The following is an 11337-nucleotide window of genomic DNA, read 5'->3' on the forward strand; positions in this document are numbered from 1 at the left end:
TCCAGGGTATAATCTATTCGTAGAGTTTAACATAGTAAATACGGTATGCATTTTCGCAAGAGCTTATGGTTATATTATTGTTTGTTTTCAATTCCATACAAAATTTGTTGTATGATAAGTTAATATATTTTCGTTTCTTCAGTGAACTATTAATGAAAACGCATTTCCATCAAAAAGGGAAGGGTCCTCAAATAGGTGAGTCCTTCCTGGGGTGGTCGAACACTCGAATGGATATCCTATTAGCTTGGTCTTAGCATTTTCTCATAAATCCTTTAAAGGTTTTCAATGATTTGGTATGGGGAGATTGTTTACTTATTCCCTCTGGTAATTTTTATCCGTAGTTTAATGTTTTAATCTTCATTACGGAGCCTGGAAGGAAAGCATTAAATAATAGCGGTAATCATAAAAAATTGTTTGACTAAATTATTCTTATCTTTTTCTTAATTGAGTAATTAATATTATAACCTTCTTGAGGTAGTAAGGGTAAAATCAAATAACAAATAATTAATGTCTTCTTTATTTTCTAGAATGACAAATCTTTTGCTAAAACGACATAAGAAGAACCGGAGGGAATACCATTTATAGGAATTCTGCAAGTTACTTTCATGTGTAAATGCTATGACAAGACTACGATTGTTATTAACTCCCACGATCTCTAAGTTAGTTGAGGAAAAGGAGAAAGAACGCTGAAAACATGGTTCTCACTGCCAACATGACTTCTATCTAGCTTTCCTTCTTTTTGTCAAAAAGCAAGTTGACGGAGTATGTGTTGCCTTTCTGTGCAGCAGCTTCCACACGTTTTGCACCAATCTGGATAACAAACACAAGATTAGAGTTCTAATACTTCTGATGAGCTAATGCACTGACAGTGTAAAAAAAGAATTTACACAATCAATTACTTTTTTAAAAAAATACCAGGTAACTCTATATAATAAGCATTGATTCGCAAAATAATAATAAGTAACCTATTATAACATGTCACGTACAATGATAGTGTAAAAATTCTTCTCTGTCAAGTGTATATGACTTAAAGGCGAAATGGCCTCAGGGCCACCTAAACTTGCACCCGTTTGTCATCTCGGTATATAAACTTAATACTTTTCCTAACCTGCTATAATAGTGTAAAAATTACTTAATACTATTAGTCTATATAGCTTAAATGCATAATCCATTAGTCTCGAGACGATTCCAAATTGGAAATAACCAAAGCTCTGCGCAATAACCATATAGTACCTTGTCCATAAGCCAATAGCCAACCGTTGGCATATACTGCACCAAATACATAACAGCAAGCACAGGCTGCAACAGTACCCAAAATATTAGTGCTACTAGTTGCTATTTGCATATATGCAAGAGAAATTAGTATTAAAGAAAAAAAGAGTACAGAACGGATTAAGAGTATAATATGAAGTACTGAACGTTGGAGTCCTACTTATGCGAATTGGATGGGACAACTAGACACTCGATCAATTTAGCAGACAGAGTGTTATTAGATATTTCATGTTATGTATTGCTAAAAGACATTGGACACTGTAACAGGACAGCCTTCAACCAACTAAACAAAGAGGGGACGCTGGTGTAGTAAGTTTACTTGAAAACAACCACATGAGTATAAAAACACAAAAAGAACGTAAATAAGCCATAAATGTGTAAGCATATTATTGCCACATACTCTTTACAAGAGAAATTTAACTACACATCACGACTAATTTTATAGCATCGGCATTTTCTCACAAAATCTTTATGCTAAATTGCTAGTCCCTCGTATACACCCTTGTAGCAATTTAAATTACGATAAATGTGCCAGAACCTCGATGATTAACAAATTTCTGAAAAGACAACTGCTAAAGTAAATGTCTTGATCAAACCTGATAAGATATCCAAGCTTCCTTGATACCATGGCTAGCAGCGATAATTGTCAGCTCCGCACACCTCTCTGATGATACACGCCGCTATATATAATTGTAAGATAAAAGAGTTAACACGACAATTTGCAAAAATTATCCACATGCTTCACATGCTATGAATGTATCAAAATAAGTGAGCAAAAGGAAACTTGATACTGAAAGCATATGCATAGTCGAGGGAAGAGATTTATCTGGTCCAAATCAGATGAATTGTTCTTTCCGTCAAAGAGTACCATAGTAGCAAAATATAGTTGCAGATGTTTCATCTGAGAGTGACGAAAGCTTTAATGCATTATGTGCTCCGTTTAGAAAAATACTCCTAGTTCCGGTAGCATGTGTTGGCAGAATTACGATCATCACATATACTAACATCAGTATAGGCTTCGGATTCTTATCCTATGAGGGACTGCTTTAGTACCAAGAGAGATGTTTTATTGTGCTAACAAGACAGGAGTAGAGAAGAAAAAAAGAGATTGGAGAAGTAGACAATATTAAATCAGAGGGGAGAGAGAGATTGAGAACAGATGATTCTCAAAGTAAGTGAATTTGTCAACTATCATCCTCCAAGCTACACTTGACAGCAAATAATCATTATGAACAGCCAGGATGCCAACAATATAGCTTCTCTAAAATGAATTTTCACAACTAAACATAAATCAACCACTTTTTAGAATGCTAAAGGAGAAGTACATCCTCATAGGAGTTCCTTAATAATTTTTAAATTTTGACTCCATCTTTAAAATGACAGGATCAGAAACCTAAAATGAAAGGTCCAACGGGCAAGGACAAAAGCCTACCATCGTTTCATCACATTATGCTTCAAACATCATCACAAGTCAGAACACTGAGAGAATAAATATCATAACTAAGCCTAACTTTAAGATAGGAGCTGCACTTCACATTTATGTCCCATTTCATGAAAACAGATGCGTGGGAAATTCCACTCAGTATATGGTTCATCTCCTTGCAAAATCCAATAATAGATCCCTTCATTCTGCCTAAAAGTTCCAGAAGATGGACTACCAGCATTGCTCAGCCTGAGTGGTATTACTGTAAAATTTCAGCAACAAAAACATCTAATCTGAATTAAGAGAAAGATAGTCACCTCAGTTGAACCAGTTTTTGGATTGGGAGTTTCTACAGGCCCTGGGCAAACTACCGTGACCTTGATTCCTTTACGACAAAGCTGCAAAGGGAAAAGAATTAGATTAATGCTAGGATAAGTAAAAGCAATAAGATGATAATAACAAGGGTTCCGGAACATATATGAAGGTATCGAGGAAGTGTAGAATAATAATGATAATAATGTGGATGTTGGAATCAAACTTCATACTGGCCCAAATTCAGCTACCAGCTTAAAAGGACATTGTTTGTTATGTACATATGAAAGTTTCACACTTGAATAATTTCATTGACTAAGAAAGGAAAAGAAAAGTGATGAGGAGAAGCACATAGCTTCAGTGAGTCATAGAGCACTAAGAAGAATGATGGTATCAACCAAAAATTGAAGCCTTCCGCCATGAAAGATAGGATCCACAGAAGCTTGAAGAAATGTATATATGTAGAGAAGGCATAGCTAGGAAGTAATCCTTCCTCATTCCTCTAAGAACAGAGTATTTGCTGGACTCAATGAAGATCAGTTAGACGAGGACACCATACATCTTTAACTAGTTTGAGTACATAAGGGTGCATAGATGCAAAAGGATGCAACCTTTTGTGCTCAATATGATGTAGCTTAAGTAATGCGACTATAGACCAGCAGGTTTTTTAATCAGTCTTCTTCAAAATTCACTTCCTTTAGATATGGTGAAGACAGTTAGGTTATGGAAAGTAATTGCTAGAACCCCAAAACAAAATTGTTAGGCCATGGAAAAGGTATATTTCATGTTTATCTTTTTCCAAGCACATAACATTCCACATTCTTGGATGGGCACCTATCACTTCACACCTATAATTAAAAGCATACAATTGTGGCATTTGAAATGTTTTAGACATATTATCAAATTCAGTCATTATCCAAATAGATCTTGCAGCCTTTGAAGAAAGCAACTAAAAATTTTGTATTAATGTATAGAAAGGAACCGTCAGATGATTTATGATGTATACCTCCGAACGCAAGGTGTGGAAATACCCATTTACTGCAAATTTGGAAGCTGAGTATACTGCCTGACCTGGTGCAGGAGTCTTTCCTGCTGCACTGCTCATCTGGATATAAAAATAAATCAAATGAATTTTTTCTACCCTCTCCTCATCCAGGGGTATATAAAGTACAGAGAACTAACACTTGTGCCCATAATTACAATGAAATTGAAATACAAAGGAGGACAAATTTTCCATAATCCTGCGATGAGGGTATACAAAAATGCAGCTACCTGATTCTAATAAGAAAATGATAAATCACAGTTTTTCCCTGAGAATTATGATGTCAGGCATATTGATTATAGATCAAGGACATAGTCGAGTTTCACTTGCATGCCTAGCCAAGAGAATTTTGCCAAGAAAAAAAGGATGTATAACTCTTGGTGAACTATTTATGAGATTGCAAAGTTTTACTTCGCCTATTTGACAAATTTGTAGATTTTTGGCTGGAACAGATTTGCTATCAGGTTATGGCATCAAGAAAACTGTTGTCACCAAAATGTGCGGCACCTCTGATCATTCTACTTACCACAACCAGATGTCCTCTTCCCTGCTTCAGCATGTAAGGTACAAGCATCCGCGTCAGCGATATGGGGCCCACAACATTCACATCTAATGTTGCCTACTAACAGATCAGATACAATATGAGTATTTGAAGTAACACAATGAGGACATAAATGCATAATCGAATGTCATATATTATCAAGTCGCAGTGGGTAGATGGATATGAGGATATCCACAAGGACATGAAATTCAGAACAGAAAACACTAATATAAGAATAGTTCAAACATAAAAACTGAACCAATGCCAACCTGTTCAAAGAAACTAAAACAAGAGCCATACGAGCCTTAGGACTCTTTTTCTGATAATTCACTCTGTTAGAGATAAAAACAACATAAAGATGCTCATACGTTAGATGACAAAAGTCTCTACCAGGAGAAAGAAAAGCTCCCCTTTTGAAGAAAAAAAGTTAATATATTAAGAACTGCACCAGGAAAGGCCTGCAATAAGAAAACAACACTATTGCACCTAGCTAATCAAACCCAAAACTGGCAACTCTTACAAGCTAGACATCTAGAAAAACTACGAGGCCCACACGATGCATATTTAGAGACCAAATGGACTTAAAGTACTATCTATAATTTCCTCCACTGTTGCTTGAATTCTGTTTGCCCTCCATTCTCCTACTTTTGTGGTAGTTGTGAACTCTGTGATCAAGCCTCCTCAGTTCTCTTTGCTCTTAGCCTCCAAGTTTCGCCTCTTCCTTTCATTTCTTTAACCACGTCTTCATAGCATGTTATCTCAATTTGCATGAGCAAAAGACAACCCCCTCTTTTGAAATAAAAGAGACTCCTTAAAATTACTCATACCCGCTATAGGGATGACATGACAACAAAAGATACTTACATGTTGGAATGATGAGCCACCACAGGAAACAGTTCTTTTCTTACAGTAATTTATTTATCAATATATATAAAGCTGTGCGCTAAGAAGGGGTTGTCACCAAATTCAGGGGAAAAAAAAGTTTAGCATCCAGCTAATTACACCTCAAATTGACATCGCTTACAAGCTAGATTCTACAAAGCCTACAAGAACAGCACGGGCAACATATATTCAGAAATCAAAACAGTGAGCGACAATTACAATTTTCTTCCTGCTATTGCTTTGAAATCTTTGGCTTTCCATCTTCCTGCTATTACTGTACCAGTTCAATCTGTTCTCATTCATAAACTCTCTCTTTTTTTTCTTTTTTTTTTTATGACGGTGGTGTCCTGGCCTCCTAAACTCTCTTTGCTGCACAACCTATGATTTTTTGCCTCTTCTCCATTTCTTTAACCAAATCCTTCAGTATAAGAAATTCTGGCTCTCTCCTCATTTGACTTTAAAAGCAATACAACTCCTTAAAACTACTCAATTTACTCATATGAATTCTGTGTTGTCCCATAAACCTACCACATTAACTAAAGATAATGGAGATTCAGGAAGACCTTTCAAATGCAAAGCTGCTCCACATTTGGATGACCCCCAGAGTAGAACAAACTACCATCCTCTCATTAAAATGTCATCCACTTCATATTGGTGTTATCACCCTAGAGTTGACCATTCTATTCTGCGCATGACGTGTAAGGTAAGCAAGATATTGAGCCCCTATTTCAAGGGAAGCAATTGAGCTCAAACTTAGCTTTCTTTATCCCGAGAAATTTCATCACGGCTTTGATTTCTCTATTTCTCATGATTACTAGTTCGGGCTCATTTTGCTTACCCTAGGTAACTTGGGTGCACAAGTGTGCTAAAAAGATAACATTCCTCCATTCCCTTTTCAGCATGTAAAACCTCTTCTCTCTCCTAGATATACAAAATATATTCACATATCTCACTATATGAAAAGCAACACGTTAATTGAACTTTGTCACACAGCATGAATGATCAAAGGATTTTGATGCTCCTATTGCAAAACCCAATTCTCAGTATAACCAACTGGCTTCTTTTCTCTGCTTCCAGCATCACATACTTCACAACAAATCTTATTATCTCTCACTTCTATGGTACAGAAGCTTCCACATCCATTCTAAGCCAGACCAATGAAATCCCTAATTGTCATCTCCATCTCCTTTCAACCCCAGTATGATCTTTCCTGTCTCATGGTGGCAACAGAATGAACCTTGTAACCCGACATATCTAAGAAATCTGACATGCAAAACCACCATCCTTCTCGATAACTAGTATTTCTTGACAGTGATACTGCCTCAAGGACCTCAAGGGTCTTGACCTCAGCCTGAAATAAGCCCTCAATCTCACACTGCAGAATATCTTCGGAACTCCAAAGCCTGAGCCCTCCAACAGACTTTCCTAATTTTTGCACACTAAGGATATACAGCCCATTCTTTTTATAGATAATTAACTCAGGAGATATATCTTCTTTCCTTAAGTCAATTGCTTATGAAAGTCACTGAAAGGCAAAATAGTCTTGCAAGAACGTAGTGCTAGCTGAAACTATCTTTGGAAACCAACAGATAAACAATAATAGCTGAAGACTATTCTTCTTGTGGACATAGTATAGCAGTTGACAAACACTTTCTCGTGTTTTAACATATTCTGTTAGAACAAATTAGTTGTGGTTGTGGGTGCATATTTACTGAATTACGAGGCTGCTAGCTCTGATTGAAATGATTAAGAAAAAAACCCATGAACAGACTAGCATGGTGGATTTTTATAGGCTAGGGATGGATATGGACCTTATCTGTACAACAAGCTTTATATAAGATGATACCTTGAGAGTTTCTTCTGTCACATCCAGTGCTGTAGATTTCTGGAATAAAGAAGAACGGTAATTTTTAACTACATCTTCGTAACATTAACAATGATCTAAAGTCAATTCAAACAGAAACTCAATGAAACCCCAGATTTTAAAGTTCTACAAGCTACAAAGAGAAAGTTGCAAATTTCAATTGATCCTTTATAGTCATTTCTCTCTCTCTTCTCCCACCCTTCCACAGTACTTCAGTAGTAGTTAGTATAGAAGATTTAGCACAAAGGAATTTAAAAGGGAACTCAAGGTTAAATTTACTAGCTTACATTGGAACCAGACAGAATGAACAATAATTGAAGTTTTAATTCAACATCCTAAGAAAGTGTCAACCCTCAACCTTAAAGAAATCCACAAATTTGTAGTTTTCTTTTCTTTAAGAAACTGTGTGAAAGTGGTGTTGCTTTTATATTTGCTTCCTACTGTGACCTCGTAAAATATATAACAAACTGGACTTCATATCTTTTTGCTTCATCCCCAGCTAAAAAAGGAGAGGCACAAAAGTTAAACATAAAGATTGATAAGTACTCCTATAAAATCTTTAAGAAGTGAAGGATGAGTTTTCGTTGCACAACTGATATTGTAAGGCCCATAGCAGAAGTTCACAATTTGCCTAGATTGAAATGCTAAATAGAACACAGTTAGCCAAAGCATCTCCATAAAACATTAGAGTTTCCAATTCTTGAAAACATCCTCTTGTTCTAGGCTTTGTAGGACTAGCAAAAGAATTGAATATCCTCGATATTCACAGGGTTACTAATGATCTGTTTATTTGATGTTGAAATGTTCTTGGGTAAGAGGACTCCATAAGATGAGTTTGTTCCCAACGAGACCTTCCGTCATAGACTAAAAGGAATAATATTATAATTAATGAATCCAAATGAAAGCACAAAAGAATATCTGATTCAAAAAATGACTTACATTCAAGAGAATTAAATGGCCAATACTGAAAGTGCAATTAATTGTGGCTTCAATTATAAACAAATATTATCTACTTACTGGTCGCTCATAGGCTGCATTGTGAATCATATAATCCACTCCAGCTGCATCAAAAAATGATTCAGCTTTCTCTACAGCGACTCTCAGACTTTCCTCCCCGGATGTCAAATCCAGTGGTAAAATCATCACATCTCTTGGTGCATACTTTCCTGATTTTAATTGACACAATAATGCGAAACAAAAACCAGGATTTAAAGATCAGTAAGTCAAAGTAAGAAATCAAGAGGCTTATCCTGCATCATTGAGAAAGCATTACCTGTAAGTTGTTGCTTGACCCGCTGTAGCTCAGCTTCATTTCTAGCAGATATAATGAGTTTTGCCCCTAAACTTGCAAGTTGTTTGGCAAGAATCTCCCCTTTTCACCAATATCCAAATGTACAGACGAACTAGTTTATTGAGAGAGTGACACTAACTTGAGTAACAGCGTTAACGTGAGATGACAAACTTGTGACAGTTTTATTGACCAATGAGCATAGTATAAAGATGAGAAGTTCAACTGTTATGTATGTAGTAAGTTCAACTGTTACGTATGTAGTAAACACCAGTTCCATATAAATAAATAAATAGATAGATAGATAAGATAAAATACTTTAACATCCTACAAACCAAATACCTATTCCGCGACTAGCTCCGGTAACCCAAATAACCTGCACTTAAATTCAAAATTAAGAAAATAAATAAATAATTAGAAAAACACACAAAAAGTATCGGCTCAAAATTTGAGAGTAAACTAGACACATCAACAGAATAGTACTCCAAACCAAGCTCTTTTCCCCAAAAAATCAGAAACTCAGACCTTATCTTCGATTTCTTCGCGTTTGACTTTCCCTTTGGAGAGTAATGTAAAGTCCCCTGATAAGATAATAAAATTTTGAAATTTCAATCCTTTGTTAAACAGTCAGATTCAAATTCAAAATGTATCCATATGAATGAGTATTTACCATCAGCAGTGAGGAACTTGATGAAGAAGGCTATGAAGATAGCAAGGAATATCAAAAACAAGATCATCATGTTTCTCTTCCTCTTCAGCTTACAGTGTCGTTAATGCTCGAGCAACGGACGCCAATGGATAACGAATTTCCTGCTAAATGCCTCCCACACTGCGCATTTGGCTCCAAAGGGCGATATATGCCTTGGCGTTTTTAGGGGTTCAAAGACAGTTATGTAACACAGAAATTATTATGTCAAAATTAATTATGCTGTTTTATTCTTTCTATTATTATTATTATTATTATTATTATTATTATTATTATTATTATTATTATTATTATTCTATTCTATTCTATTCTATGGTTATCTAATGGGACGGGAAATCTCGGTCCGAGGTTAGGGTAGCGGGGACGGTTTAGAGCGGAGGGAGACCGAGGACGAGTCATGGGATGGGTCGCAGTATCGATGATCAATACCGTCTCGATATCCTACCAGATTATTTTAAAAATTATTTTTTAAAAAAAACTAGTCATTGGCCAACGGCTTATTACAAAATTAATTGTTGGCCAATGGCTGATTTCAAAACTGGTCGTTGACAACAACTAAAAAGGGCTAAAACAGCCCTTTATCCCCTCCTCTCTCCCAACTTTTATTTTAATTCTAAATAATAATGGCCCTAATTCTAAATAATAAATACCCTCCATCCTTCTTCAATTTTTTCATAATTTGCTCTCTCTCTAAATTTGCTAATCATCTAAGCTTCAAGTATTTGGGCAAAATTTAGAGCAAATTTCAAGCTTCAAGTAACGGTTATAATCGTCTGCTTTTACGCAGACGTTTGGTACGCGCAGTCCATCTTTTAATTTTATTTATTTTTGTATTTAACTTATTATATTTCAATTAATTTAAAGTTTAATTTTATTATATTTTTTAAATTATGGCTCCTAAAAAGATATTAGGCATACCCAACTCATTTTCTGAAAAAAAATAGTAAAGGTGCTAGTTCTAGTAATAATTCTAATCCTCTTCCTAAAACTAAAAACGTAGAGAGGATTATACTTATCTTGATAAAACTTCTTTTACCCAACCCGTTGAATTTTATGATATTAATTCGGAGGAGCCACTAGATAACGAAACTTTAGAAAGACATTTTGGCAATGATTTTGGTAATATTAATGAGAAAGAAGAAGATGAATTAAATAAAACATTATCTAGTCCAGTTACAAAAGCTCCAACTTAGACTAAATTTCAGTTTGGAGCTCGACCTCCCTTGTACCTCATATCAGGGGTAAGGTTAAGGCAACATGTCATAGAAAATTACATGTGTTGCTACTTGTAACAAATGTAGATTGCAATTTGCACATGGATCCAGCGGAAGAGCAGATGGCACGGGGTTTTAAAGAGACGCTTGGAGCAAAAACACAAAGCTGGATGATTACAAGCTCGAATAGATGTCGGCCTAGTACCAGATCCTAGCGTCGTTATTGGCTCTCCTAGTGAATCTGCCGGGGTTCTAATTGTGTCCAATAACAGTTAAAACCTACCACTGGTGATTTACAACATCCATATAACAAAGACATAGATTGCAAAAATATAGCAAAAATAGTTATTGTCTATGGCTTACCTTTTAGTTTTCCTTCTCACCACGATTTTGTGCATTATATACAAGAAATGTATAATCATGCTTTTCAAAGTTTTCCTACAACATAGTTAGAAATGATATTTTTAGATTTTATTATGACTATCTTCATATATATATATATATATATATATATATATATATATATATATATATATATATATATATATATATATATATATTGTGTATTTTACTACTTAATTGTAAAGTGTGTGTCACTTCTCATATATGTCGTAGTCCTAATGACAATGATTATTTAACTATTACATGTCATTGGATTGATCATAACTAAAATTTGCAAAAGCATAATATTGGTTATAAATTTATTGATGAAAAACAAACGGAGTGGCATTTACATATATACCCAGTTTTGGGGTCATAATTGAACTTATACTCACTTTGCACAAAATTTTGT

General features: G+C 35.2%; 1 protein-coding gene across 2 annotated transcripts; it reads right to left on the reverse strand.

The window, feature by feature from the left end:
* Nucleotides 1-494: 494 nt before the first annotated feature.
* LOC104094620 (uncharacterized) lies at nucleotides 495-9500 on the reverse strand. 2 transcript variants are annotated; one of them, XM_009600585.4, is made up of 12 exons: nucleotides 9295-9499; nucleotides 9150-9205; nucleotides 8967-9000; nucleotides 8610-8708; nucleotides 8354-8502; nucleotides 7319-7357; nucleotides 4576-4668; nucleotides 4014-4112; nucleotides 3013-3093; nucleotides 1869-1952; nucleotides 1234-1299; nucleotides 495-810 (listed from the first exon to the last, which is right to left on the reverse strand). In XM_009600585.4, exons 1-12 carry the CDS (start codon nucleotides 9362-9364, stop codon nucleotides 724-726), a joined length of 957 nt encoding a protein of 318 aa, XP_009598880.1. In that variant the 5' UTR covers nucleotides 9365-9499; the 3' UTR covers nucleotides 495-723. The 2 variants fall into 2 exon arrangements, with proteins under 2 accessions (XP_009598880.1, XP_070031162.1); XM_070175061.1 differs by lacking the exon at nucleotides 7319-7357 and having other exon boundaries at nucleotides 9295-9500.
* Nucleotides 9501-11337: the final 1837 nt, after the last annotated feature.

This window comes from Nicotiana tomentosiformis, chromosome 5 (genome assembly GCF_000390325.3).
Source record: "Nicotiana tomentosiformis chromosome 5, ASM39032v3, whole genome shotgun sequence".
NCBI classification, from domain to species: Eukaryota; Viridiplantae; Streptophyta; class Magnoliopsida; order Solanales; family Solanaceae; genus Nicotiana; species Nicotiana tomentosiformis.

Coding starts and splice junctions, on each gene's coding strand:
- LOC104094620 (XM_009600585.4), bottom strand. CDS start 9,364: ATGATGATCTTGTTTTTGATATTCCTTGCTATCTTCATAGCCTTCTTC. Junction 8,709..8,966: donor CGGAGCTAGTCGCGGAATAG/GTATTTGGTTTG, acceptor ATTGGTGAAAAG/GGGAGATTCTTGCCAAACAA. Junction 4,669..7,318: donor TGACAGAAGAAACTCTCAAG/GTATCATCTTAT, acceptor ATCTGTTAGTAG/GCAACATTAGATGTGAATGT.